Source organism: Acipenser ruthenus, chromosome 1, assembly GCF_902713425.1.
Source record: "Acipenser ruthenus chromosome 1, fAciRut3.2 maternal haplotype, whole genome shotgun sequence".
NCBI lineage: Eukaryota > Metazoa > Chordata > Actinopteri > Acipenseriformes > Acipenseridae > Acipenser > Acipenser ruthenus.
Window position 1 is genome coordinate 24,874,202 of NC_081189.1, and position 25,453 is coordinate 24,899,654.

At 35.7% G+C, this 25,453-nt stretch overlaps 1 protein-coding gene across 4 annotated transcripts in view; it reads right to left on the reverse strand.

The window, feature by feature from the left end:
* Positions 1 to 1,065: 1,065 nt before the first annotated feature.
* Positions 1,066 to 25,453, reverse strand: part of LOC117973217 (synphilin-1-like) — a 50,060-nt gene continuing 25,672 nt past the window's right edge. The window contains exons 1-12 of one of the 4 annotated variants that reach the window (XM_059022495.1): positions 22,511 to 22,529; positions 22,258 to 22,345; positions 17,054 to 17,126; positions 11,424 to 12,277; positions 9,705 to 9,884; positions 8,557 to 8,670; positions 7,251 to 7,376; positions 5,836 to 6,005; positions 5,254 to 5,346; positions 3,870 to 4,917; positions 3,331 to 3,407; positions 1,066 to 2,343 (exon numbers count right to left, since the gene is read on the reverse strand). In XM_059022495.1, the coding sequence (XP_058878478.1) occupies positions 2,262 to 2,343; positions 3,331 to 3,407; positions 3,870 to 4,917; positions 5,254 to 5,346; positions 5,836 to 6,005; positions 7,251 to 7,376; positions 8,557 to 8,670; positions 9,705 to 9,884; positions 11,424 to 12,277; positions 17,054 to 17,126; positions 22,258 to 22,314 (2,874 nt within the window). In that variant the 5' untranslated portion in view covers positions 22,315 to 22,345; positions 22,511 to 22,529 and the 3' untranslated portion in view covers positions 1,066 to 2,261. Of the gene's footprint in view, positions 2,344 to 3,320; positions 3,408 to 3,869; positions 4,918 to 5,253; positions 5,347 to 5,835; positions 6,006 to 7,250; positions 7,377 to 8,556; positions 8,671 to 9,704; positions 9,885 to 11,423; positions 12,278 to 17,053; positions 17,127 to 22,257; positions 22,346 to 22,510; positions 22,530 to 25,453 lie in introns of those variants that run through there. The other 3 variants (XM_059022500.1, XM_059022493.1, XM_059022502.1) reach the window with 3 other exon arrangements.

Genomic DNA, 25,453 nt, shown 5'->3' on the forward strand with positions numbered 1-25,453 from the left:
TGTAACAGGTTGATAAATGTTAATATTTATAAAACCAATAGTATCATGTGAAAAAGTAACTCCCTCATTAATTTTACTAAATACAAAAAAAAGAAAGTGAGGAATCAGTGATGGTGCATGTTTATAAGCTTTAGAGTGGCCGTATAATGAACAGTTGTTTTAAAAAAAATACATTTAGTGCTAGTTTGAAATGATTTAGTTTTTTTTTTTTTTTTTTTTTAAGAAGTTGTTGGAATGTAATATACTCAGAACCAGATACAGTAGCAGTTTGCCTCGTTAGTACCTGGTGCCACTTTTCATTCCCATCTAATCTATTGATATAATAATAATAAAAAAAATATTTATTTATCAAGCTTTATGTCTATTCTATTTCACCTCCCTGTTGGTAAAATAATCTATCTTCAGGATTAGCTGATCTCGGTGTTTTTATCTGCCATTTATCTCGACACCCTAGTTTACAGAGATCAGTAGTCAGCTGTGTGGGTTCCTCTGTATCCATCCAAACATTCAGGTAGATGACACTCAGGTAGGTCACACTTTGAAATGAGCTCAATAGAAAATTACATTTTAACATCAGATGTATACATTACTGTCTATTTTACTTTTAGCAGACAATTGCTGTATTTTATTTTTTAAATAAATGGAAAACAGTTTAATGGTAACAGAACAGGTTTTGGATGTATGTGTTCCTTTATTATTTCATGTTTGTGGCTATAATAGATTTTCAATTAACAATTAAATTTCCATAGTGGCATAATATTAGTAAATTGTAAGTAGTACATTTGTTAATTTTCAGAATACCCTCTGGATGATGCTGAATACAGATAGTGCCAAAATGTCAGCAACATGGAACATTTCACCACCACCCTGCATGAAAGATCTGAAGCCTCTCTACCCAAAACTGAAACCTATGTGGGAATGCGTACGCCCTCACTCTTACTGGGAAATGTACGGTAAAGTGTCTTAAATATCTGGAGGTGTCTCACATATAAAAAAAAAATATGCTAATGTTCTTATTTTTGCAATAAAATAGATCTTAAAAGGAATGAAACCATTACAATAGTATAAACTAGTAACACATTTATTGGGAGTATTCTTGTATCTGTTCTTCAGCTGCATCCAAGTACTTTATTGCTTATCTTAAGAAATCTCATTTAATTTACTGTAGGATGACAGAAATAAAAATATAAAAAATGACTTATGGGATAATCTAGGTTTTTGGATTTTATTTTCTGTCCAGAAGTGTAATATGAAACAGATGTTTAAGACATTGTATTCAAACTGTTATTGCACTGCCAATAATAGCAACTATATGGATTATCTTACATACAGTACAACATAAAAATGCAAAAGAAATGCTGGTTAATAAAGTATAAAATAGTGCTGCCCATTTGTAAAATACTGCAGTTGTTAAAACAGAAATGTAATACCATCAGAAAGACATGTAAACATTCTCATTTACAAACAGTAGAGATCTGTAGTTAACACTGCTGGAGTTAACAGAACATCTGTTAATACATTATGTGGTATACACATTTCCATAGGCTCAGATTCCAATCATTACTAAAGTACTAAGATATCATTTACCTGTATCCATACACAGACAAGGTAAAAATCACCTTGCACTCCAACATTCATAAAATAACAAATAGTGCTGAATGAACAGATCAGAAAACAAACACAAACATATTCCACACATGAATTAAACAAGTTTACAGGAAAAAAAAACAGGTTACCACAGTAATTAAAGGATTAGAATCCCTCATTCATAATTGTGTACTTCATACAGTAACTACCAAGTGAAATATTCAACTGCTAGCTATCTGTAGTTCGTCTTCATTAAAAAAAGGCATGCATTTTATTTCTAAAATAATGTTAATAAAACCTGTTGAAATGATTAAACCACTCTTTAATGTATCAGAAAAGAATGAATATATTCATACCTCCTTTGGGTTTTGTTGAAAATAGATTAAATACATGGCATGTCTAACTGCTTCTGAAAGTGCATAGATTTATAAATAGTTGTATTATAGAAGTTCAATGAACTGTGAAAAAGAAAATGAGCGCTCCAATTCCCCCAAACAATACAGGACCTGTTGGCTCAGCATTACAAGAGTTTTTATGGGAGAGTAAATGTTCATAACATTCTGGATTCTGCATTGTCTCTGCGATGTAGGGTTGCTCAAAATGAACCAGAGGAAAACATTCACGTCACTTGCACCAACACAGTGAAGGAAGCTCATGTGGACACAACGCTGCCCTTAAAGGAAGAGTTCCTGTAACTCTGGGTCTTCTACGTTTCTTACAGTCATTTTCTCCAAAGAGTTGTTGAGGTCATCAGTGCTGTGAAAAAACAAATAAACACATTTACCTACTGAAAAAATGTACAGATAACAGGTATACTAAGAATAAGAATGGAAACCTAACACAATCCCTAGTCCCCAATTTAATGCGCTGTAAATAACTAACCTGCTGCACCCTGGTACCTGTGTTGTAGGTAACATGGTCTGCTAGACTATGAGAGCAAGTTTTAACTGCTGCACATTAAGTGATTAGGAACCAGGAAGCAGAACCTGAATTAGTGACATCAAAAATTCGGACTAATACTATGAAAAAAATTGCAAAAAAAAAAAAAGTTGTTACCAGATGATTTATAATGTCAATACAATGGCACTGCAACAGCAATGCAATGGTTCTGTACTAAGGGAAATGGTAACTCTTGGGCAACTACAATTGTAGATGAATAATATACATACATAGATATAGATAGATATAGTAACAAAGTGTAGTGTTTAAGTCATCGTCTTGAGCTCTATCACAGTCTTTAAGTGCAAGAAGGAACGTTACACAACAACCAAAAAGTATGGTGCAAACAAGGTGGTATATATATATATATATATATATATATATATATATATATATATATATATATATATATATATATATATTAGCTGAAAGAGCCAGCTGCCAAATATATATATATATATATATATATATATATATATATATATATATATATATATATATATATATATATATATATATATACACACACACACACACAGAGATCATTTTTTTTGTTTAGATACTACTTTGATATTATAATGATATAGCTACCAGCAGTATTTTTCCAACCTTATATTAAGGGACGTTCATCTTTCAGTGTCTTTCACAAACTGTATATATTTTATTATTACAATACTAACTGTACTTCCTAAAACACAAATATAGCCTCATTCTGCACAACGACATGTTGATGAAACCATACTTTTAGAATAAAATATATAATTTGAATCATTGTTTAATAATTCCCAACATACCAAAACATACCATGCAGTGTAAGTGTTATGAAGGCCATCAGTGATCAGCATGCAAGTAGGGTGATTGGAATTGAAACTGCAAGGGTCCTAAAAGGAGTGCAAGGCAAATGCTTTTTGAGCAAATCATGCATCTTTTCCTGCCCAAGATTCAATACATGCAGAAGTCAAGCAAGCAACTGCATGCAAAATGTGATAACAAAATGTAAATATCTGTCAATTTCTGAATACAGTGTGGTACACATTTATTTTGTTATCTAATAAAATGTCATCCAATAAAGCTGAATCGGATTTAAACTATAAAAAGAATAAGACTACATTCTTGCCAAATTGTTTGTTGCAGTGCAAACAGAACTATGATATCTACATGTCTAATTAAAAAAACCTTCCGCCTACGACAAGCTGGGTGTTAGCAGTGCCTAGCTTCATAAAGTTTACGGAATCCTGAAAAGGTGAAAATCAGCATTAAGCAATGCATCAGAAAGCTACAGCATGGTACAAACACAAAGTGCAGGCAAATATCTCTAAAGTCAGCCTCTATACTGCACTCACTGTCTTGTTCTTTAACTTTGTGGGAGTAATTTGGTTTGATTTTGAATCTGCTGCTTTTCTCCCTATGGGATTCTGTGGTAGACTGGTGGTGGTTTGGCAATGATTATTGTTATTGTTCTGGTTTCCACTCAGGGATTCCATAATGGATCGGAAAGTCCCAAATGGTCTTTTCCAATGGTCTCCGGCCTCGCTGCCAGGTGGAGTCTTAGACATTCCTTTCCCACTCTCTTTGCTTCTGTCACTGTTTGAGTCACATTCAGTTTGCTCCACGTGAACAACAGCTTCTCCAAAGGTCACTCTGAGTTTCAAGTTTTGGGAAGTCCTCCTTTTTGATGATGGGGACTTGAGGGCACTTTTGGGACTTGTGGTAACCTTTTGGCCATTGGCACCATCCAAGCCACACTGAGATGTTTCTCCAGCAGATATTCTTCTTGGCAGGCTCCCAGTCTGATAATGTGGTTCGTAATCTGGGTCACTGCTTTCTGAAGTGGGCGAGGGGCTGTGTCCATCCACGGACTTTGATGAACCAGTGGCAAAGGCGTACTTCCGTGCAGCAGCGGATGTGTGTTTTTTGATCATGAAGTTTAAGCTTTCGGTGCATTCCACATTTTCAACAATAGGCTGAGGCCGACGCTTGTCAGCTCTCTTAACAGGAGTGTTTTTCTGGTCTTCGGCGTTATAGGAGTCTGTGTCCGACTCACTAAGTGACCTTTGCATGATCAGCCGCAGTCTGGCCAGCTTCAGTTCCCTCTTCTCTGCTGGCATCCTTCTCAGAACTGTGGTCCCCACTCCAGCTCCAGCCCCTTCTTTCTGCCCATCCTGGAACTCCAGTGACAGTTTTTCTTGGGTGCATACGTTCTCTGCAATCTCTTTTCCCAACAGCTGACGCAAGATTTTGTCAGAGTCTTCCTCCTTCTGTTTAAACAGTCGCCTGCTGGTAATGTTACCAATGCAGCTCTTCTGCAGTGTTGAGTTACTTGGATCAGTTGGCTTATGTTCAGGAGAAAAAGGCACTTGAGTCCTGGTTGTCCCAGGGGACAAAGGTGAACTAGGAGGAAAAACAAAGAGCACTAAAAATGCAAGGAAGATTATACATATAAAAGGTTTGCAAACACGCAAATTCAAACAGTGATCTACATACAGTACATCAGATCAAAACAGACTCTCATCAATACTGCGTTCAATTTAAAAGTAACAACCTGCATGCACACATGCAGATTAATATGTACCATATAATGTATCAATTTCCTAATACCCTACTACGTATACCCCAATTTAGATCTGTTTAATTATTTTACTTTCCCATACAACAAGTGATAGGTAAACAACTATGGCTATAGAAGAGGACGGCAGTCACGCTTGTAATATCAGATGAAGTAGATACCTGGGCGACTCAATAGGTGTACCCTCTTCCATCTGTTGTGACTCCAGTAACTGTTGAAGTTGACTCTGCAAGGTGACCCGTACAGTGGTTTGCCTGCAAACATATTATCATTTACTTAAGACACTTTGAAACCCCTTGGTATTGTTATTAACTACAAAACCAAAATCAGATTATTTTGTATATTTGTTCATACTTGAAATCAACAATCCTGGTGTTTCTAAAATCAACAGAGCCATTATCCACCCAAGGTGGAATAAGTCAACTCACTTTTAAATCAACTAAGAAAGAAGGGAAAACATTTACATAATGTGAAACTGCAGTCCACTGCAGTAACTGAGGATAGCCCTGTATCTGACATCTTGAAAGACCTTCAATCTATACAATGATGATTACATACCAACACCTACTGTACTGCTCATTTTAAGACCAAAATAATGTAGTACATTATAGTTGTGCCACACTTCACTTTATTATTGAAAGCTAGTACATTAGCCAGGGATGATTTTCTTTTAAACAGATTTTAAAAGATTTTTCAGGAGTTCTTAAGGTAATTGCAGAATGTTTGCTGTGTTTATCACTTACTCTTTCAGCTGTTTGGTTATTTTTACAACTTGAGATGCGAGGGACATACAGGTCTCCACCACCACCAGGTAGCGAGAACAAGTGGTGTGTCCGTGTCGCTCAGCACTCTGGGAAGGCTTCTCTCCTTGTTGATTCTGAATGGTAACGTTGGCACCATATTCTACCAGTGTCTATAGGGAAACAAAACAAAAAAACATTAGTAAAGAAATCCATGCAGACAATCCCAAAGCTTTAACAAAACCTCAAGCATTAACATGAGCTATCTAAAGACTCAATCATAAGCCATACAGTAATACTAAAACTTTGTAATAAATTAAACACATTTGTTAACAACGCCATCACTGCAAAAAATATTACAGAAAATACTTTCTTTTTTTCTTTTAAAATATTAAAATGAGAAAAAATCTTGTGTGGTTTCCAAGTGAGTTTAGTTTTCCTATCTTTTCCAAAACATTTTAGTTTTCGGTTTAAAAAAATAAGACTACATCATTACGACTTCACTATACCACACTTTAATCCATCATAACAGATTAAAATATCTCATGAGTGAATGTTGTGTGAAGTATTATATATATATATATATATATATATATATATATATATATATATATATATATATATATATTTTTTTTTTTTTTACAGGGCTTATGTATTTATAATACACTCAAAACTAACAGAGTTTCCCATTGAGACATTACTGTGAGTTGGCAAACTCTAAAACATAAACAGTTTTATAACATGATCAGAAACAAACTCCTTAATAAAATAAACATAAATCTGAAAGAATTCAACAACAAAGCATAACTATCATAGCGAAACACAGTATGTTCTTGCTTAATGTAGTCCTCAGTGCCTCTACAGATGCATGTTGTTGTCACAAAACTGGTACCAGAAGTTTCTACATTGTCTCACAAGAAACTCGCAATTATCCCCAACACACTTGACCAGAGGTACGCAGCCTTGGTAAATCCAGTCCAGTTCTTTGTTCCAACCATGTCATAAAGGACTTAACTGAACCAACTAATCCCCTAACCAGACTATAAAGCACTTCATTCTACCCATTACACCTGGAATGAAGCGGCACTTCATTTCCTACAGTAAATCTAGTATGCACCTGTCCTTACCAGTCAGAAAAAATATAGGATTTTCATTTCTTTCCCTGTTTTGATGAATTAAAGTTTGTTGAAACGGTTCTAGACTGCTGACAAATATGCTTTAAAAAGTTTATAAATCACTTCACACCGTGTTTAATAAATCAAAGCAATTTACAATGTCAGTTCCCGATTACTCAATCTGTCAAAGCAGGTAATAGTGACCTACTTCATTATGGTTCAAGCTCACTGTATTATGCTTGTCATATATTTGGTGGAAGATAGGCATGTTACTGTACTTTAATTATTTTATAATGTTGATACCTGAATGCACCCCAGATGCCCATGTTGAGAAGCGATATGAACTGCACTGTTACCATACTGGTCAACTTCATCCAATGAAATCCCTTGTTCCTGCATGAACTGTAGTAACCACAAAATAATCTTTTCCTGTAAAGAAAATCAAATAAAAAATATAAATATAAAAGCCAAATAATATATCTTTCAACATTATGACTCGGTCTCCCTGAAAAAATAATGTGATATCTTGTAACAATTGTAAGTCGCCCTGGATAATAATAAAATTGAAAAAGTCTGTGTGGTCCAGTGGTTAAAGAAAAGGGCTTGTAACCAAGAGGTCCCCGGTTCAAATCCCACCTCAGCCACTGACTCATTGTGTGACCCTGAGCAAGTCACTTAACCTCCTTGTGCTCCGTCTTTCGGGTGAGATGTAATTGTAAGTGACTCTGCAGCTGATGCATAGTTCACACACCCTAGTCTCTGTAAGTCACCTTGGATAAAGGTGTCTGCTAAATAAACAAATAATAACAATAATAATAATAATAATAATAATAATAATAATAATAATAATAATAATAATAATAATATTGGCACTCTTATTATACAAGCAACATTATACTGGCAAAAGGTTCTGAAAAAAAAGTTTTGCAACATGAAAAATTATGATTAAAATGAATTAAATCCCCCAGAGATTTATTTATGTATTCAATTTTATATTTATACACACTGACTGAGATTAGTCATCTTGTTTCCAATGCTGTTTAGATTTTAATAGACTAGACTGGTGGATAAAGACCTACATTTCTACTAAACCCCAGCGATAGGGTTGGCAGCATTTCGATCATGGGCACTGGTCACAACATTACTGAATTCATTGTGCTTCAGGTGGTTAATAATATCATACAACTTTTACAACCACCTTATGTGTGCAAAATATACACAAGACTTTAATCTGTCTGTTTCTAACCCGCCAACAAGGACATTTCACCTTTGACAGCAACTTAAACAAATGGATTTGCTGGCAAAAAAAAAGTGAAATGAGTACTTAAACTGCGTGATGAATCAAAACCACTGTTTAAGACTGTTGGTTCAACACTGTGCCAAATAATATACAGTGGAACAATAGCCCGACAAAAGGAATGTTACTAGCCTTCAATACAAATCATATTCATGACATTATGGAAGTTGAAAAAAGTTCAAGTACACTGTAGAGTTTTTATATACAGGCTACTTAAAGTAATCATTTAAATATGGCCATTTGAAATATCATTAGTAAAGTTATAAAAAAACCCCAAACAAAACAAAGAGGCTGATCTTGATGTCATCTTACCTGTCCATAACATGCTGCATAATGGATAAGGCTTGGATGGTCTCTAGTACAGCTCAGTTCTGCTATAGCCTCAGTTTCACTCACCATCCAGCGTACGCATTCCAAATGTCCGTTCTGTATTTAACAAAGCAGTGGGTTTTAGTCTGTTTAGCATATAATTCAAATATATTGGGTTTATAAGTAATATATTTAATATTGGTCTGTTATTTCAATATAATGAATCTTTAAACTTGCACAGGCATGTCCTGGGTGATCCAGGTTGCAAAGCCATTTTTGTTTGGTCTTACTTTTACATTTATTACGAGGAAAGTAATACAGCAGTACATGCCCATGGCCACTAGAGGACAGGGCTGCACAATCTTAGCATTGCTTAACATTACTTGCTGGTGTGACCCACCTCTTGTGGATCAGTTGTCATGTTCTCACCATGCAAACAGAAATTTAAAAAGGTTTGAGTACAAAATGGATAAGGAAAAATAAAAGCAGATGGAGGATTTGGTTTACAAAATGGGTGGATGTCACAGTTTATTTATTTTTTTCATTCATAAGATCGACCAAATAGTAAAACAGTATTCTTGTATAAAACCGTGGCAGTTAAAAGCTACATTTTAAAATGGCACCATGAAACTAAAGACAGCTGAAAGACAGATCAAGAAATGGCAACTGAGGCTTTATACGGGTGGTCTGGGTTATCGGACAGAGAATGGCTCTATTCTAAAATAATGCATGTTAAGAACGTATATATTCCGAATTCAAAAGGACGGCAATGGACAAATCTTGCAATTTTTTACACAAGTTCCCAGCACCTGTACATCATTGTGGCAATTCCTTTTATGGCAGCCTTGTGCATTATTATTATTATTTTTTTTTACCTGAAAAATAAATAATTCAGCTTTTGGGACAGTTGTGTCTGGAATGTGGCATAAGTTTTTTTTATTTTGATGGCCAAATACTTGGGGGGGGGGGGTATAATTGATTATATTTTTATTTAAGAATTTGGATCTCAGATCATTGCATGAGGTAAGTGGACCTTGTTTAAATAATGCTGGGAACCTCTGGTTTAAACCCTTCCTTAAAATTGTACCAAAACGTTTAGTGCACCAATATCAGAAGCATCCAAAACAGCAGTTTCAGCCTTCCTTACTAACCTTAATTGACAACCCTGCTGGAGTGAGCTGGTCAGTATTCCGTTCATTTAGACAATCTTCTCCCATCAGTGAGGTGAGATGCTGTAAACACTCAGCATGTCCCTGTGAGGCTGAAACGTGCAACAGGTTGTTTCCATTCTCATCGTGGATCGTTTCCAGGTTATCGACTGCTAAATGTGGCTGGGTCCCATTGCAGAAGACAATTGATATAGTAGACAGTAGAAAACAGGATTACTCTGTTAAAATAACACTATGCTGGCAAGTTGCGGTGACAGAAACCTACACAAATTATCATGCATGATCATCTTTCAGGAAAAAATAAAAAAAACTCAAAAAGGAAAGTGTCTGTTTTTAAACTATTGATTTTATAAGGAAAACTATTATTTTTAACTTTAAATTTAAATAAATAAATAAATAAATAAATAAATAAATAAATAAATAAAACCATCATTAATGATATTCGCTTTAGTTAAGGTAAATAATTTAATGGCTCATCACTACAAAATTGCTTTTTCAATAAGTCCAAATGTGTCATGCACTCAGACAGGCATCTAATCAGCATTTGAAAACCGGAGACAGTAAATGATATTCTTAGTAGAATCTGTTTTATTGTAAAACTAGACTTTATTAAGTATACATTTAAACAACACAGAACAATATGGCTCCAAAGGGTCTTACAATGCAAGTAGGAACATTTTTGGCCCATCATAAGCAGAAATATCACATGACTTCTATTGATGTTTAATACAAATTTGAAGGCAGTTTGTTTGGTCTTGTGGTTAGAGAAAAGTATTTAGAGATCCTGGATTTGAAACCAAGCTGTAAAATGACGTGGACGGACCACCTACCATCGGCTGTCTGGGATGAGTCATGTCTAATATAATAATTTACCAATAAAAATATTGTATAAAAAAGTTAATTCATAAGGCACTAATTACTGTAGAATACTAGTGAAGGATTAAGTGAAACATAAAACTTCATGTTTTTAAAAATGATTATTGCAGTTGAACAAAGTGAGGCTTGTTCACATAATAACGTATTGATGATCCAACTGTGTAGTGTTTATTCCAGGGTGTATTCAATTCCTCCGTCACTGAGAAATGAATCATATTTTGCATAGCTAAGTAACTACTGCAAATGTGCTACTTTGGGGCTTTTCAGGATGAATGTGAGGCTTGCTGAACTCGTCTGCATATTATAGTGTGCATTCAGATCTGGTTTCTCTGGAAACACATTAGCATGGTGTTTGATCAGAGCGCTGGAACTAACTTAAACCTTCACTCTGGGTCAAAGGAGACTTGCGCTCCAATGTGAACCTCAGTCTGTGAATGCTGCTGCAACAACTTGACACAAACACTGCTGAATAATAATGAGAACATTACAGAGCACCCTCTGTTCCCAGGCATGGAGCTTCAAAAGCTGTGCTAATCTCTGAATAGCTGTGGCCAACTGAACTATAAATATTTTGCACACATGTACTTTCTTTCTACGTCTGATGTGATATTAAATACGAAATGTGTATTTCGAAAAAAAAATTTTCTAAAAAGGAACAGCTTTCTGTTTAAGGCAATTATTTATACTGCAATTAATTAACCAGGTCAAAGGCAGTTCAGTACAGTAACATGAGTCATTCTGTTAGCTCAATAAATAATGAAGTAAGTGAAAGACTTTCCCATCCATAAATTATATAGGTACATATATATTATTGTGCATACTCACCAGCAGTGAAATCTGTCCTTCTCTGACGATGTTAAGGATGCTTTTGACTTTCTTTGCATCCTCGTTCCTCTCTCCCTGTCCTCCCATGTTACTCCAGGTCCTGTTGCTGGTTTCGTCCAGGTTGCTCTCAGCAGCTGGACTCTGCAGATGGAAAATCCTGGGCTGGCAGTTAGGCATCGTCTTGTCAGTCTTATGTACATGAGAATCAGCAAACGTCCTGTTCGTGAAGCTTTTACCTTGAGCTTCAGCTTCACAGACTGAGCCACATGTAAACAGATTCTGGGAAAGCTCTAACCCTCCAGTGGAGTGCCTGTTCTGGTCTGGGACAATGGCTTGTGCCTTTCTGGGCTCTGAGCTTTTCACAGGGGACAGCACACAGAACTGTGTCACACTGGCTGGCACATTCTCAGAATTTACCCCGGAGCAAGGCTTGTTGCTATGAAATGTGTCACTTAAACCGATACCCACAGTCCTTTTCTCAGGAGCTACCTTTGACAAAGTGGAGAGCTGCTGGTTCGACTTAATGTAGGGCACATCCAGGATTTCATCCATGTCCAAGTCATAATGCTCAAGCTCCCCAAACAAGACCCCAGAGCTAACATCTTTACCTTTGAAGCCTTGGCCCTCACTGGGGGATGCAGTGGCTGGCTGAGGTAGATTTTCTGATGTGTCTTCTTTGTGGTATTCTCCTTTGTGGTCAGTGTCAGTTTCATTTTCAGAGGTTTCAGGTTGATGTTTGAGAGGAGAAACCCTTTTAACAGGTCTAAACTTACTGCACACTTCTGCAATGCCAGTGGGTTTTAATCCATTACCACTGAGTGTTGACACTCCAGAATTCCAGTTTGTACCTGAAACTGATGGAGTAAAACACACAAGAGTCAGAAAGTTGCAGTCGTTAACACTAAGCACTACACTTTAGAATTTAAGTAGCAAAAATGTAATATGCTTTAAATCACTGCCATCCTGAAACCCAAATAAAACATAATACCTAAAATATATTTGCATATCACAGTGCTTTCATTTTCTGAATCTATTTTAAAGATGTAAAATCTATCCTGTGGATTGTGTGTGTTCAGTGTGGAAGTACTGCAGTTACAGGGTGATTTAATCCACAGTAAAATGTACTTCCAGGGTAATAGTTAAACTGTTGAGAGATATGTAAGAATTATAATACTAATGCACACTATTTTCACTGGGAAATAATTAACAAGAACCAAAAAAAACAAGAACCAAAAAAAAAAAATCTTCACTTCAAAGCAAGTATAACTTATGGTTCCAGTTTCCTACTGATCCGTTTTGAACTCCTTCCTAATCCCTCTGTCTGTTCAAAAGAGATTGCTGCACAAATAGACCGGCACTGCTGGTAGATATAAATCCTCACTGGTCAGCCCTTCTTCAAATAACAGAGTCTCTCTCCTAGTACATAGTAAAACACGCCAAAGCATCAGATGACCACAGCTCATTATTGGTTCAGAATTCTGATGACAACGTTCCTCTTGTGGTTGTAATACATACAAAGCATTACCATTTTTTTATTTCTTATGTTTATCACATCACACACACACACACACACACAAACAAAATAAAAAATGCAGCCTATTTACATAGTTTGTAACTAATGTCACCCATCAAATGTCTTAAATTAACACAAGCTTCCCATGAAACCAGAACAGGGACGTGAACCTTGACTGCACAACGTTTCAATTATAAATAACCTTATCCATACCAGAAATAAATCATAAAAAGCACCTAGCTAGTTTCTGCCCAATTTCAAAACTGCTTCCTCACACTGTTGGCATGTAGACATCATCAACTGTAACTATATTAACATTAGTATTACTATGTGACTTACCTTTACAGCATAGTAAAATTATCAGGCATTTGTAGCCTAGAAACATTTGAACAACCCAGAGGTTTAATACAATAAATCAACTGTTGTTTTTTGGTTTTTTTTTTTTTTTTTACTTATGTATTGTGTAAGATTTTAGGAGTTCACAAAGGGCTGCACTTTTATATTCACTTTGTTTACATGTTAAATTCTTTTCAAGTGATATATGAAAATGAATGCCATATGTTTCCCAGCTGTTTTGATCTGACAGGCACCATTAAAGACTGCATGAAAATTAATTCTGTCTGGACCTTATAAAAACATATTTTTTCTACAGACAGGTCTAGACACTAACAGAGTGAGCACTATATTGAACCCCATGTAATACTGCTCATTGTTTTTATCCTTCTTTCTAAATTTGTAACAAATGCTTTCAAAAGATCAAGTTAATGGGAGTCATTGGACAGCACAGAATGTATGCAAGTTAAAATGTCAATTACAATACCATACGTCTTTACACTCCCACAGTTTAGTGTACAAGGCAAAATAAATAAGTGAGAAAAGCAACTTAATAAAGTATTTCAGTAACATATACCCTGCCAAAGATATCTATAACACATTACTGACCATATTTAGAATAAAACTAGCAAGTAACAACTCTGACAGACTAGCATTGAGGTTTGCAGGTCCTTCTGTGTCCTGCACAAAATACTAATGTTTCATGAATAAAATGTAATAACTCTCTGGCTGGCAAACAGACTTTGAAACATAGTTCCACTCCCACTGTCCCCAAAGTAATTAGAGGTAATACAGTAATCATTGAAAATGATTGCATATCCCTCTAGACCTAGAACCATTCAAACAACTTGCAGACGCGTCACTACAAATCAGTACAGTCTTTGTCTGCCCATGTTGGCTTCAGACCTCACTGACAGTGTGATAGTAGGTGTTTCTAAATGTATGTTCAGTCTCTCAGGCTGGTACTTACTTCAGAGGCTTGTCACAAAAAAGAAAATTACATTAATAAATCAGATGGGTTTCCCTTTAGTTACATTTTTACGCATGTATTAACAGATGCACACTACCGTACAATATATCCCCTTTGTTATATCCAGCAGTGGATAATTATACAGCTAACATAACACCAGAAAATCTCTTGAGTTTGGGTATTATAAGAACAAAGCTTATTCCCCATGATTATCAACTTCAAAGTTTTATTATAATCGGCTGTAGCAGCTGTGTGCTGGGGGTTTGGCAAAAGGAAAGCACTGAGTCACCAGTTTGATTCCTGTCCATGCTGGTAGTCATTACAGTTACAGTATTTAGGTGAATGGTCTCTGCAAATTGTTATATGTTTGAGTAAACAGAGTGGTCTCTATAAATACTTTGTAATTGGCTGTATTTAGTCAGAGGTGCTATTTGTTGCTAGATCACTTATTGACCGCTTGAAAAATAGGATATAAAAAGATACATGAGATATTGTTATATCTTTACACACTGTATCTATGAGATATTCCTTACACCTATTCATGCCACAGTTAATGTTTAAAAGAAAGGATAAAAATAGCCAGAAATATTTTTTAGATATTTAAAGAAATAATTTTTGATTTAATCAGTGCTTTGTTTACATAGCTGTTTTCAGGCATAACATATTTATATATTCCTGTTTGGAATTCTTTCCAAAAAACGTCAGCATCTTTTAGATTTTAATCTAAACCTTCATCTGGCGAGTGAAGGTCTGCCTGCTACAATCAGGGAATCCCCCCTCTATTCCTGCTGGTCCCCAATGCTGGTTACAATTGTGTTGTCTGCTTTAATTGTATTAGTGGCATTCTTACCTTCTTTTGACTGACCCTGTTTATTTTTATATAAATGACTAGTAAGCCCTCTTAAATGTATTTGGGTTACCCAAAGATCTGTTTGGTGTTTATTATTTTCTTGTTTATGTTCCATGTATTTTTTGTAGCAGTGTTACCAAGATGTCTGTCTGCCGTAGTGTGAGATTAAACATAATGCCATATGGAAAACAAAATCTGTTTATTATTGCTGAGGCAGTCCGAGTTATGCTTTAAGTGTGAATGTGCTACAGCTGTAATTTTTAGATTACTTTAGCCCTTAATGAAAGCTAAACAGTTGCTGTAAATAAAATTTAAAACAGACAGCAAGAGAGAGTGGCTTTCATCATCGCTACTGATGTTATATGGAGCCATGGTATAAAAGTAACATACTGCAAGACTGACAAGTACAAACCTTACATAGTTTTAAACAAATGTAATTTAAATGTAGTAAAACAATATTTTAATAGTAAATGTTTCAGTTACAAAATGTAATTGTAATATTAAAATGGCCTAAAAAGTATTTTTTTTTGTTTACTGCCTCTCCCCCCAACTCCACCCCACCCCAGAAAATAAATAACTTTCTTTACTTCTTAAATGTTTTTTCATATTTACAAATATTGAATTAAAATGTAATTCAAGTCAAATACAATGTTATCAGTTATAGTAAGAGGATAAATACTGACATTTGAAGTAGTATTCCGCATTTGAAACTGAAAACTCAACAATCAAATGTTTCCCTATTTCACACTTAAAACAATGTAGAGATGTGGATATGTGACAGACTGTAAAATGGTATTTACATGTATTACCCTATCAATGTTTTAATTGACCCTTGCTTTGAATATTCAATGCATTTCTTATGGTATTACTGTAACTGACAGGCAAGTGCAGATTTCAAATTATATGGAAAATTACATGGCAGTTCATAATGAAAAGCAGCAAAACAGGCAGTGATCAGAGGGTGGTGCTGTTGTACAGTATTACTGGATCATCCCAGTGCAGGTACAGTGAAACCTGGATAAGCACTTCTGGTTGCAAAAGACAGATGTCCGCTTTATTCAAGATGCCTCTGCCATTCACTTGTACAGAACAAAAGAAAATCTGTTCTTGGGTTTGCTGTTGATAACCACTAAGTTAAAGTGACGGTACTGTAGCTAAAAAATTAATTCATACACCTTCCCCATAGTGCATTTTTATTGGGTCTCAAATATGCATTCTTTTGAAAAAAGTAAACAAGTATTTTTATTTTGAAATGCAATATAGGGTACTACACTAAGGTAATCTCTATTTTGTTTTCTCAAGAACACAGATTACAGAACAACGCAGGTCTATTCAACTGCTAGCAGTGCTGCATGATAAACTGGCATGTGTGTGAAAATGACTCTTGTAACAAAATCTCATTTTGAAAAGTTTGACTGGAACTGATATGCCAAAATTTATGAAAAAGCATTATAGTATGTTATTAATAAAAAGTTACTGCCCCCCCCCCTCCAAAAAAAGGATTAGTCATTCACAATGTCATTTGCCCCACAGCTTCCACTGCTTAAAAAACTTTATCACACATGTGGATTTTGCCCTTATCCAGCCTGATAGCAAGAATTTAGTCTGAAACTCTTAAAATCTCCACCTCGATTCTTAACCCCTTATCAGTTACTCAATAGCTTTGAGCTGCTCTAATTGGCAGAATACAAAGATCTGACATATCCCTGTGGCCTTCACAGTGACCAGCTGCTATTAACTAATTCAATTTACCAGTATGACGTGATTTTAAGAGTTTACTTTCAGCCTGCATTATTATCTTGCTTGAGTTTCAATTCTACAGTCTTTTGTCTTCAACCAAATGGTAGTGTTATATGATACACAGACAATGACAGTATATCCTACAGGCATAAAGATTGAATTATTGTCACTGGATGGGTTTGAAATAGAACTTTTATACTACGGATACACTATGAATGTGGTACCTTGTCTTTCTTCATTCTGAGAATCGCATCTTCTGCACAGCTCAGGGATGGTCTTCAGAGACGTCACTGAATACTAAAAAAGCAATAAAAGGTAATTTATATACTGAGTATATACTGAGATTGAAAAATACACAGGGGAAACTTAACCATCACTTGTACAATCCTCTTAAAAGCATCATTATATAGGATTGGGGCCAGTGCATCCACGAGCAGATCCTACGCACTTTTGGCACAAATACTTAAAGCTGGAATTCTTTTACACGTTTACATATTGTTAGAATGTAGCCTCTTGTCTCATTCATGCTGGGGATGAAGAGGGAAACAAATATTCATAATTAAATAATAATAAAGTACCATTGGTTCTAATAGGATTTGTAACTGTGCTGCAGAACAAAATAATGGGAAAGTAAACTCCAAGAAAGCAACCCAGCACCACTAAAGTATGCATATTTAATCTTAGGCACTGTCTGTGGGTCAGCTGTCTGTCCAAAGTTATATAAATGTCATATTATCAAAGTGTGTATAAAAACAAGAACCAAACAACTAAGTATGGGTTGCCAATATTTAATACCCAATCGTGTTTATTCTCTATCATTATATATTGTTATTTCTGCTTAGACCATGATTTGCCAAGCTTATTATTACCTATGAGAACAAAATGTTTCTGATTTGGGCTTCAGTGCACAGTACTAATATGTTTTTTCTGCAATAGTGTATTGAGCATGGTATACTAATTCGGACTGACTAACTGCTTTGTGGCACAGTAATTAAGCAGTGTGCCAGGGTTTCATTAGCAGCACAGACAGAACAAGGATTTAGGGGTCACCTATTATAAGTAAACACCAGATTGCTGCGTAACAAATACCTGATCTCATGTAATGCTTCAATGGGGTTTTGGTATGCCACTTACTTATTGATAAGTACAGCATGCGTCTTGAATTTATTTTCAGTGTTTATAAAATTGCATTTTTCATCTGGTTCTGGACCACAAGTTAGGGGAGACTTCACATTGATTTCAACCCCAAATGAGCTACAGAAATGCACTACAGTACATAGGCCTAATATCAAATCTAAATACTACCAGTTAACTTTTTGTACTGTACCTCAGTTCACTTCATTCATTTGCAATGCATTTGAAGTATTTCTAAAATGTGCCGCACACATTCCCTTTCCTTTGTGTTTTATGAGCAAGAGAAACTAATTCCAGATATGAAAATATTCCATCAAAAGAAGAGGAAGAAGTATTTATCGTAATATTTTAAACCAGATGTAATTACATTCCAGGCCTATACGTATAGTATAAGCATCAGAGTGGCATGCTAGTACTGTCTACCGATAACAAAATGAAGCAACTTCAAAATACCATGCGAATATCAGTAGGACCATATCATGGATTTATATGATTCTGAAGAAGTACTCAAAGACAGCACATCACGACACCACCGCGAATCTAAGACCGCGCAGAGATCACCGCACGGGTCATTACCGCAACGGACATTACAGCGACTGCTCACTATGACATCACTGCGCCGAACCACAATTCGATTCCCAGAAGACTCTGCGAAGTTCACAGACGCGTCACTTACCAGGAACTCCCCCCTTCCCCATCAGTATGCCGGTTTTAATATGACCTAGCAGTGTCAGTAAGACTCGTATTGCACAATTGCAAAGCAATTGCATGCCAGGTTTGATGAAGATCTCTTGCAGATTGAAAAGTTGATTTTAGGTATAATAAAACATATTAACACTTTGGAGCGTAATATATAAGTGTGCAGGTACCCTGTTTGTTTCCTCAAGGAAGAAATAAACAGTGGTTGTTGTTACCGCTATTTTGGCCTCAAAACTGCCTTTGGTGTGTTTCTTTTGTCCGCTGCGTCACAATATGTAGAAACGTTTGTTTGCTCGTTTGGCAGGGCACCTAAAAATGTAATCCTGTAAGATGCTAAAGAATAGATTTATACTGTGTGGGTGTGCGTATACAGTGGTCGTCCAACGTTTACAAACTCTAATTTATGGAAGTGTAACACCCGAAAATTAATGTTGAATACATGTATATAGTACATTCCTATAAACACCATTATTTATTTATGGTAAATATATGTAGATGGTACATAAAAAATTCTCCTATTGTTTTCTAATATATAAAAAAAAAAAGTTCCAAAACAAAAAAACGTCAGTTCAGCTTGTTACAGTTATGTACTGCTTTGTTTGTGTTGTACTCTTGTAGCCCTGAATAAATACATTTTCAAAGAAACAAGAAATCACCATTTAATGTGTGTAACAGAAGCATACTGTAGCGATCCTGGATTCCGCAGGCAGATGCATCACACAGGGCGAGGCAAGCCACACACAGGCGGAGCGGGCGCGAACCCGGGACCTCTCGCACTAACGCATAGCGCCGATACCGCTGTACAAAGGAGCCGGCTCACTTGGAAGGAGCGTATATCGGGCTTATGTCTTTGTGTGTGATTACGTCACCTACCAGCCCTGCTGCGCCTTCCCCCGTGCACGCTACAATACACTGGAATACTTTTGACAAACAACTGTGGATATTGGCCAATTGCAATATATACGCTGAGCCCTTGAGGGTGGAAGACTCACTCAAATAAATATATGAATGCACAATTAAATAATAATAATAATAATAATAATAATAATAATAATAATAATAATAATAATAATAATCAAAAGCTTCTGCTCAGAACTCAGATACAGGGGAATGGGGAAGAGCTGCAAGTCTCGCTGTCACTGGAAGAATTGGATCAAGCTTGCGACTGACAATTCAAAAGTATTAGCGGATGTAAATATCTCTGTAATGTATCTGTAAGGGTCTGTTAATAGACCCTTTTATTAGAAATAGTTTACAAACCCTGATTAGCAGTAGTACTAGAATAAAATAAATAAATAAATAAATAAATAAATAAATAATAATAATAATAATAATAATAATGAAAACTAGGTGCCACTCAAGTACATAAAGGGGAATTATCTGACTACACCATTTTAATTTCAAACAACAAAAGTGAACTCGCTCTGGTCTGGATAAAAGCGTCACGCTAGAAAGAAAACAGTGGGTTCAGTAGGGATACGACAGGGCAGAGAAGCAAGGACATTAAGATAAAGTTACACTCTATTTAAAAAAAACTAATCCGTACAAAATCTACATTTTTAAAATGCCCTTGTATCGGTCCCCAATCCGGATGTCCTGTGGAGGAGTAATCATACAAATATATATATATCAAAACACGTGCTGAATATCATTCTGCAACAAGTGAAAAGAAAAATCGACATGCAGCCCAACTACATAAAAAAATGCTTGTGGAAACACGCTTTTATTGCATGGAGGTTTTACTTATCGTATTTACCAGTCTAGTTATGATGGAGCTGTATGGGAAGAGTGAAAAAAATATATAGTCTTCTGCAATCAGAAAATCTGTGAGCCCAGCTCTGACTGCGTCGTGTGCCCGTGTTCCTGGTAAGTGACGCGCTTGTGAACTTCTGGTAATGTCCGTCGCGGTCATGTTAGCCCTGTTATGGGCAGTCGCTGTAATGGTCGGCGCTGTAATGTCTGTCGCGGTGATGTCGGCGCGGTTTTGGACTCGCTGTTATGTCATGCAACCCAAAGACAGAATGAGAGGCTCAGCAGAGGGCAATATACTAATGCATGCGTTGTTTTGAATCCATGCGATTGCCAGTCACTTCACGCACAATCGAGTTTAAAAATACATAGTGCATGGTTTAGTTAATATGAATAGGGTATACTTGCCCAGGACTACAATCCCACAATTCGCTGTGTACACACACACACACACACACACACACACCTACAAAAACGAGCAAAGTAAAACCAAGACGTGATTTTATATCAAACCGACAAAAGAAATGACTGTAAAAATACTGTAATATATGAGTGGATTAGACAGTTTAAATCGGTACTCCTCACGATACAGCAGTAAACAATTGAGGGAACATTTGCTTCCAAGCTGTAATTTTTGTGATTAATAATGTGATAGTGTGCTTTGTCTATTCAAAGTCCCTGGTGACTAATTAAAGGATTCCACTTCTTTCGAAAAGGGGGCATGTGCATTAACACACCCTTTAGTTTTCTGCCTATTAATGTGCTTCTATTTAATTCAAAGTCAGAATATTTTTCTGTGTCAAGGCTCCTTCAAACAACTTTCTTGTGCTCTGGGAACCTATTCCCTGTGCAGTTTCCATCTCTGAGGGGAAAAAGGTAGCTGTTTGTTTCCAGCTGGTGCAGATCCCTTAATTGCAAGCTGCATAATTGAGCTGTAATTAGAACGCTGCTCTTTGCCTTGAACTGCAGGTAATCAATCTTTCCCAAGTAGGGGTTATTTTGAATTTCTGCAACATCAGAAAGGTTCTTGTACCAACAATGCTACTACATGCACATTCAATTAAAAGCCCCGGCATTAGTACTGGCACTATGTACATTATGGAAAATATCTTACATAAATACTAGAGCTAATGCATTCTAATCCCATCCAAAAAGCAGTCGCAGAAAACAGCACTGTATCACACAAACATGACTGAATGAAAAGACATGTTGCAGTTTAAGAAGCCATGAGGCTACTTCCATTAGTGAGGAAATAAATCTGTTGAATTTCACTAAGAGTTTATGGCAGTGTGTTAATTTGTTAACATGCCACCGATAATCACTATGCGTAATGCATTCCTTTGTATTTATGCAGAGATATTGAACAACGGTTCAATTCAAATTAGTTTTCAAAAGAAAAAAGCTACATTTCAAACCAGATAATGTATTTAATTAGCATCTAAGCACCCACAATATTGGGGATAATAAACTATCGCCGTCTAAATCCTCAGTGTTGGTAAACTTTCTAATAGATAACTAAACAATAACTCCAATCAATACTGCAGACCAAAAAACTAATATATGAATATATGTGCTAATATTTATATTATTTGTATATGTATATTAATTAGTTATACCAGGGTAGTCTTTCTGTAAAGTTACTTGGTTCTGAAAGAGTTAATCTTGCTATGTTTTTTTTTTTTAAATCATAATTCATATACTGTACACCAGTTATCCTGTAACTCAGATTTCTCATACCTTGAATCACTGTAATTATGAAAATACAGTACAGTAATAAAACATGTCATTATACACATTTGCAAAGCCAGCATGATAAACAACGACATAAAAAAAATATTGTACTTACTGCTAAATCATCACTAAAGTCAATTTCGTCCAAATCCAAGTACTCAGGAGCATCCATTATTTATCTGCAGAAGCATTATGTGAAGTTCCTGTGGATCAAGCAAAGCACCAGATTAGCACAAACAAGTACATCCAAACAAAGCACACGGTTATACTGTACTCGTCCATTTGCACAAAGGTATACTTTATATTTTTTGTGTTTGTAATTTTACTATACATCCAGTTTTGTCCATTGCAACATTACAAAAGCTCACCCATGAATATCTACAGTAAAGTAGTACAGCAGGTTGAAATCCTGGCCCATTCTTTTTGTATAATGAGACCGTTCCAGCGCTGTGAGGTTCAATCTTAAGTTCCACGTTCATGTCACCCCAGGGTGTTTCATCACGTTAAGATCTGCGTGTCACACTGAGCAAAGCTTTCCCTTTCGTATAATCTCCTCACACCACATAATGCCCTGAGCCCGGGTGGCATGAAACAGCATCATCCAGGGACAATGCTAGTATTGTTACACATTCTTTACATTCCAGAAATCCCTCCAGACCAGGAGCCTGATTCTGTAAATGCGCATAAAAAATAACAGATGCTAAGGATATTTAGACCAAGTAATGTCAACAATGTTCTGTTATGCTGGAGTTATGGGAGTAGTAAAAAAAAAATTAAAAATGTATATGTCAAGGAAGACATATAAAATGAAAGGTGGTAATTATAATAAAAACATTTTTGGGTTCTGAAAACCCAAATAAATCAATTCCCAGGATTGAAAAAGAAAAATAAGGGAGTAGGTACTGTAGATAAAGAAAATGGTGAATCTCTAAATGCTATACTATAATGTTCTATATGTACTTAACAATGGTGGCAACATATTATTGACAACTATATTTATAAAACAGAAAATGTAAACTCTGACACAAACTGAATTGTCACAATAGTAGATTTTTATTAAATATCAACCAATTCACATTTTACAAACGTTTTACAGGAAGAATACACAAATATAAATATAAATCTGGATTTTAGAATACACATTGCATTAAAAAGGAAAGAAAGGGTGTGGATGGCATACAAAATAAGCATTATTCCTGTAAAGAAAATGGTGCTACGTACTGTGCAAGTCTTTAGACTGGAGGGGATGCAACATATCAACCCTTTTTATTGCTTGATTTATTGAACCCCTAAGTGATAGAGCTGGGTCAGACATAGGCTGTAATGATGATGTATCTGATTAGCTGTTATGAATCAACACAGGTAGACAGACTATATACATTATAGCACTGCCTCTTCTTTATAGACCAATACTATCTGAACATCCAGCAAACGTCAGTCACAAGATGACAAAAAAAATAAGCTGGACAGTTTGTACTGCATGTGCAACTTTCCAAAAATGTTTTTTTTTATAGCACAACAGATAGCAGATGCATAATGCATTCTAATCCCATGCAAAAATATAAGAAACATGGTCTAGTTTACAATATGCAGGGGGAATCAATTTTGTATCATTTAGAAAATACATTTTTGGGCATAAATACGGTAAAATGAGATGAAAGGTATATTACTGTAAACTTGGTTTGCATACGAGGTGGACTGTAAAATAAAATCAGTTCTGGGTCACAGCTGGAATCAATTACAAAGGTAACCAAACCCCAGCATCCTTATGAATCCCGGAATGGACCATTAATATCTGCACGGTTCCAATAGATTTCAGATGCATCAACCAAGGAATCACTATTTTCCATTTAAAACAATTGTACTGTTACATGACACTCATTAAAAATAACCATAACCATCACCCAAATGTAAATCCCCAATACCAGAAAAAAATTTCAAATGCATTCTCCAAAATGATTACTAAAATGACTGTAGCAGCACAAAGTTTCGAATTTTACAGTAAGCTAAACCATTGCAACACCTAGAACTACTATCATATTATCTCTACAATGTGGATGTATTAACTCTGAGCAATGTATACACAATGGACATTTTATACATGAAATAGTGTATACAATTATATTGCATTTATATTGTGATTAAAAGGACAGAAATAAGGGGCTAGGAAAAATGTAACAATAAGGCATTGTTCAGAAAAACTGTGAAGCTGTCATAGCTAGCTGTCTGTCTCAAACTTATATGCAATGACTACTATTCCCATTCTTTCAAGAGTTATGAAACACTTGCACGTGGAGCTTTTCATACACGTCTACCTTGTAGCAATGAAAAATAATTTTTAAAAAAATGACTACAAAACTATATAATTACACCAGCATTCAATAATTCTACTATAGAAGCTTCTTTGTTATTTACTTGTACAGAATATGCATTCTAAAAGTATTCATTAAAACAATTGATATCTATGATTACTATTTACAATTACTTATTTATTTAAAATATAGCCTGATTATCATTTGTAAAAAACCCTCATTTCCATGTACAGATCAAGATTTCTGAATTGTTGTAATGATGCAAAACATTTTTCCTCCTGTTTCTAACTGCTCTTGTACAAAACTGAAACATTGTGGACTTCAAGACAAGAATCTCATCTCAAAGTTCCAACCACATGCCCAATTTCATACCCACCTTCGTATTTAAGGGCTGTACAGTAGTTGCAATGGAAAGACTGGATTCTACTGGCACAACTATAGGTGACCATTTTAGAATATTTGTTTGTTACCTAATTTTCCATTACTGCTCCTTACAAGTCAATGGTATACTGTACACCCAATGCCTTAGCAGGTACACTTAGGACTTGCACTTCTTTCTCAATAACATATTTACTCAGCATAGGGTGAGCTCAATATGGTGGCAGGTTGGGGACTTTGCTGTGCAGGCTTTGAAAAACATGACGGTCTCAAACACTGCCTCACTTTGCTGCTAATAGCGATACAAATATACGGGCTGAGAGCAGAATAGGCAGAAGACAGTACAGCAAGTATCACAGGAATGAAATAATAAGAATCTAACTTATCTAAGAACTGCAATAAAGCAAAATGGGAAACCCACAAACCAATCAGAAGAAACACAAGAGGCAAAATAAGCTTGGAAGCCATGAAAATTTCACTCTCTGCTTTGTCTTCACCGATCCAGATGTCTCCATAAGTTGCAACGTGATGTTCTTTCAGAAGCATCGCTATCCGGATGCTGACAAGAAGCAAAACTACAAGGGGCCCCAAGTCCACAGCAGTCAAAATCACCAGTGCATA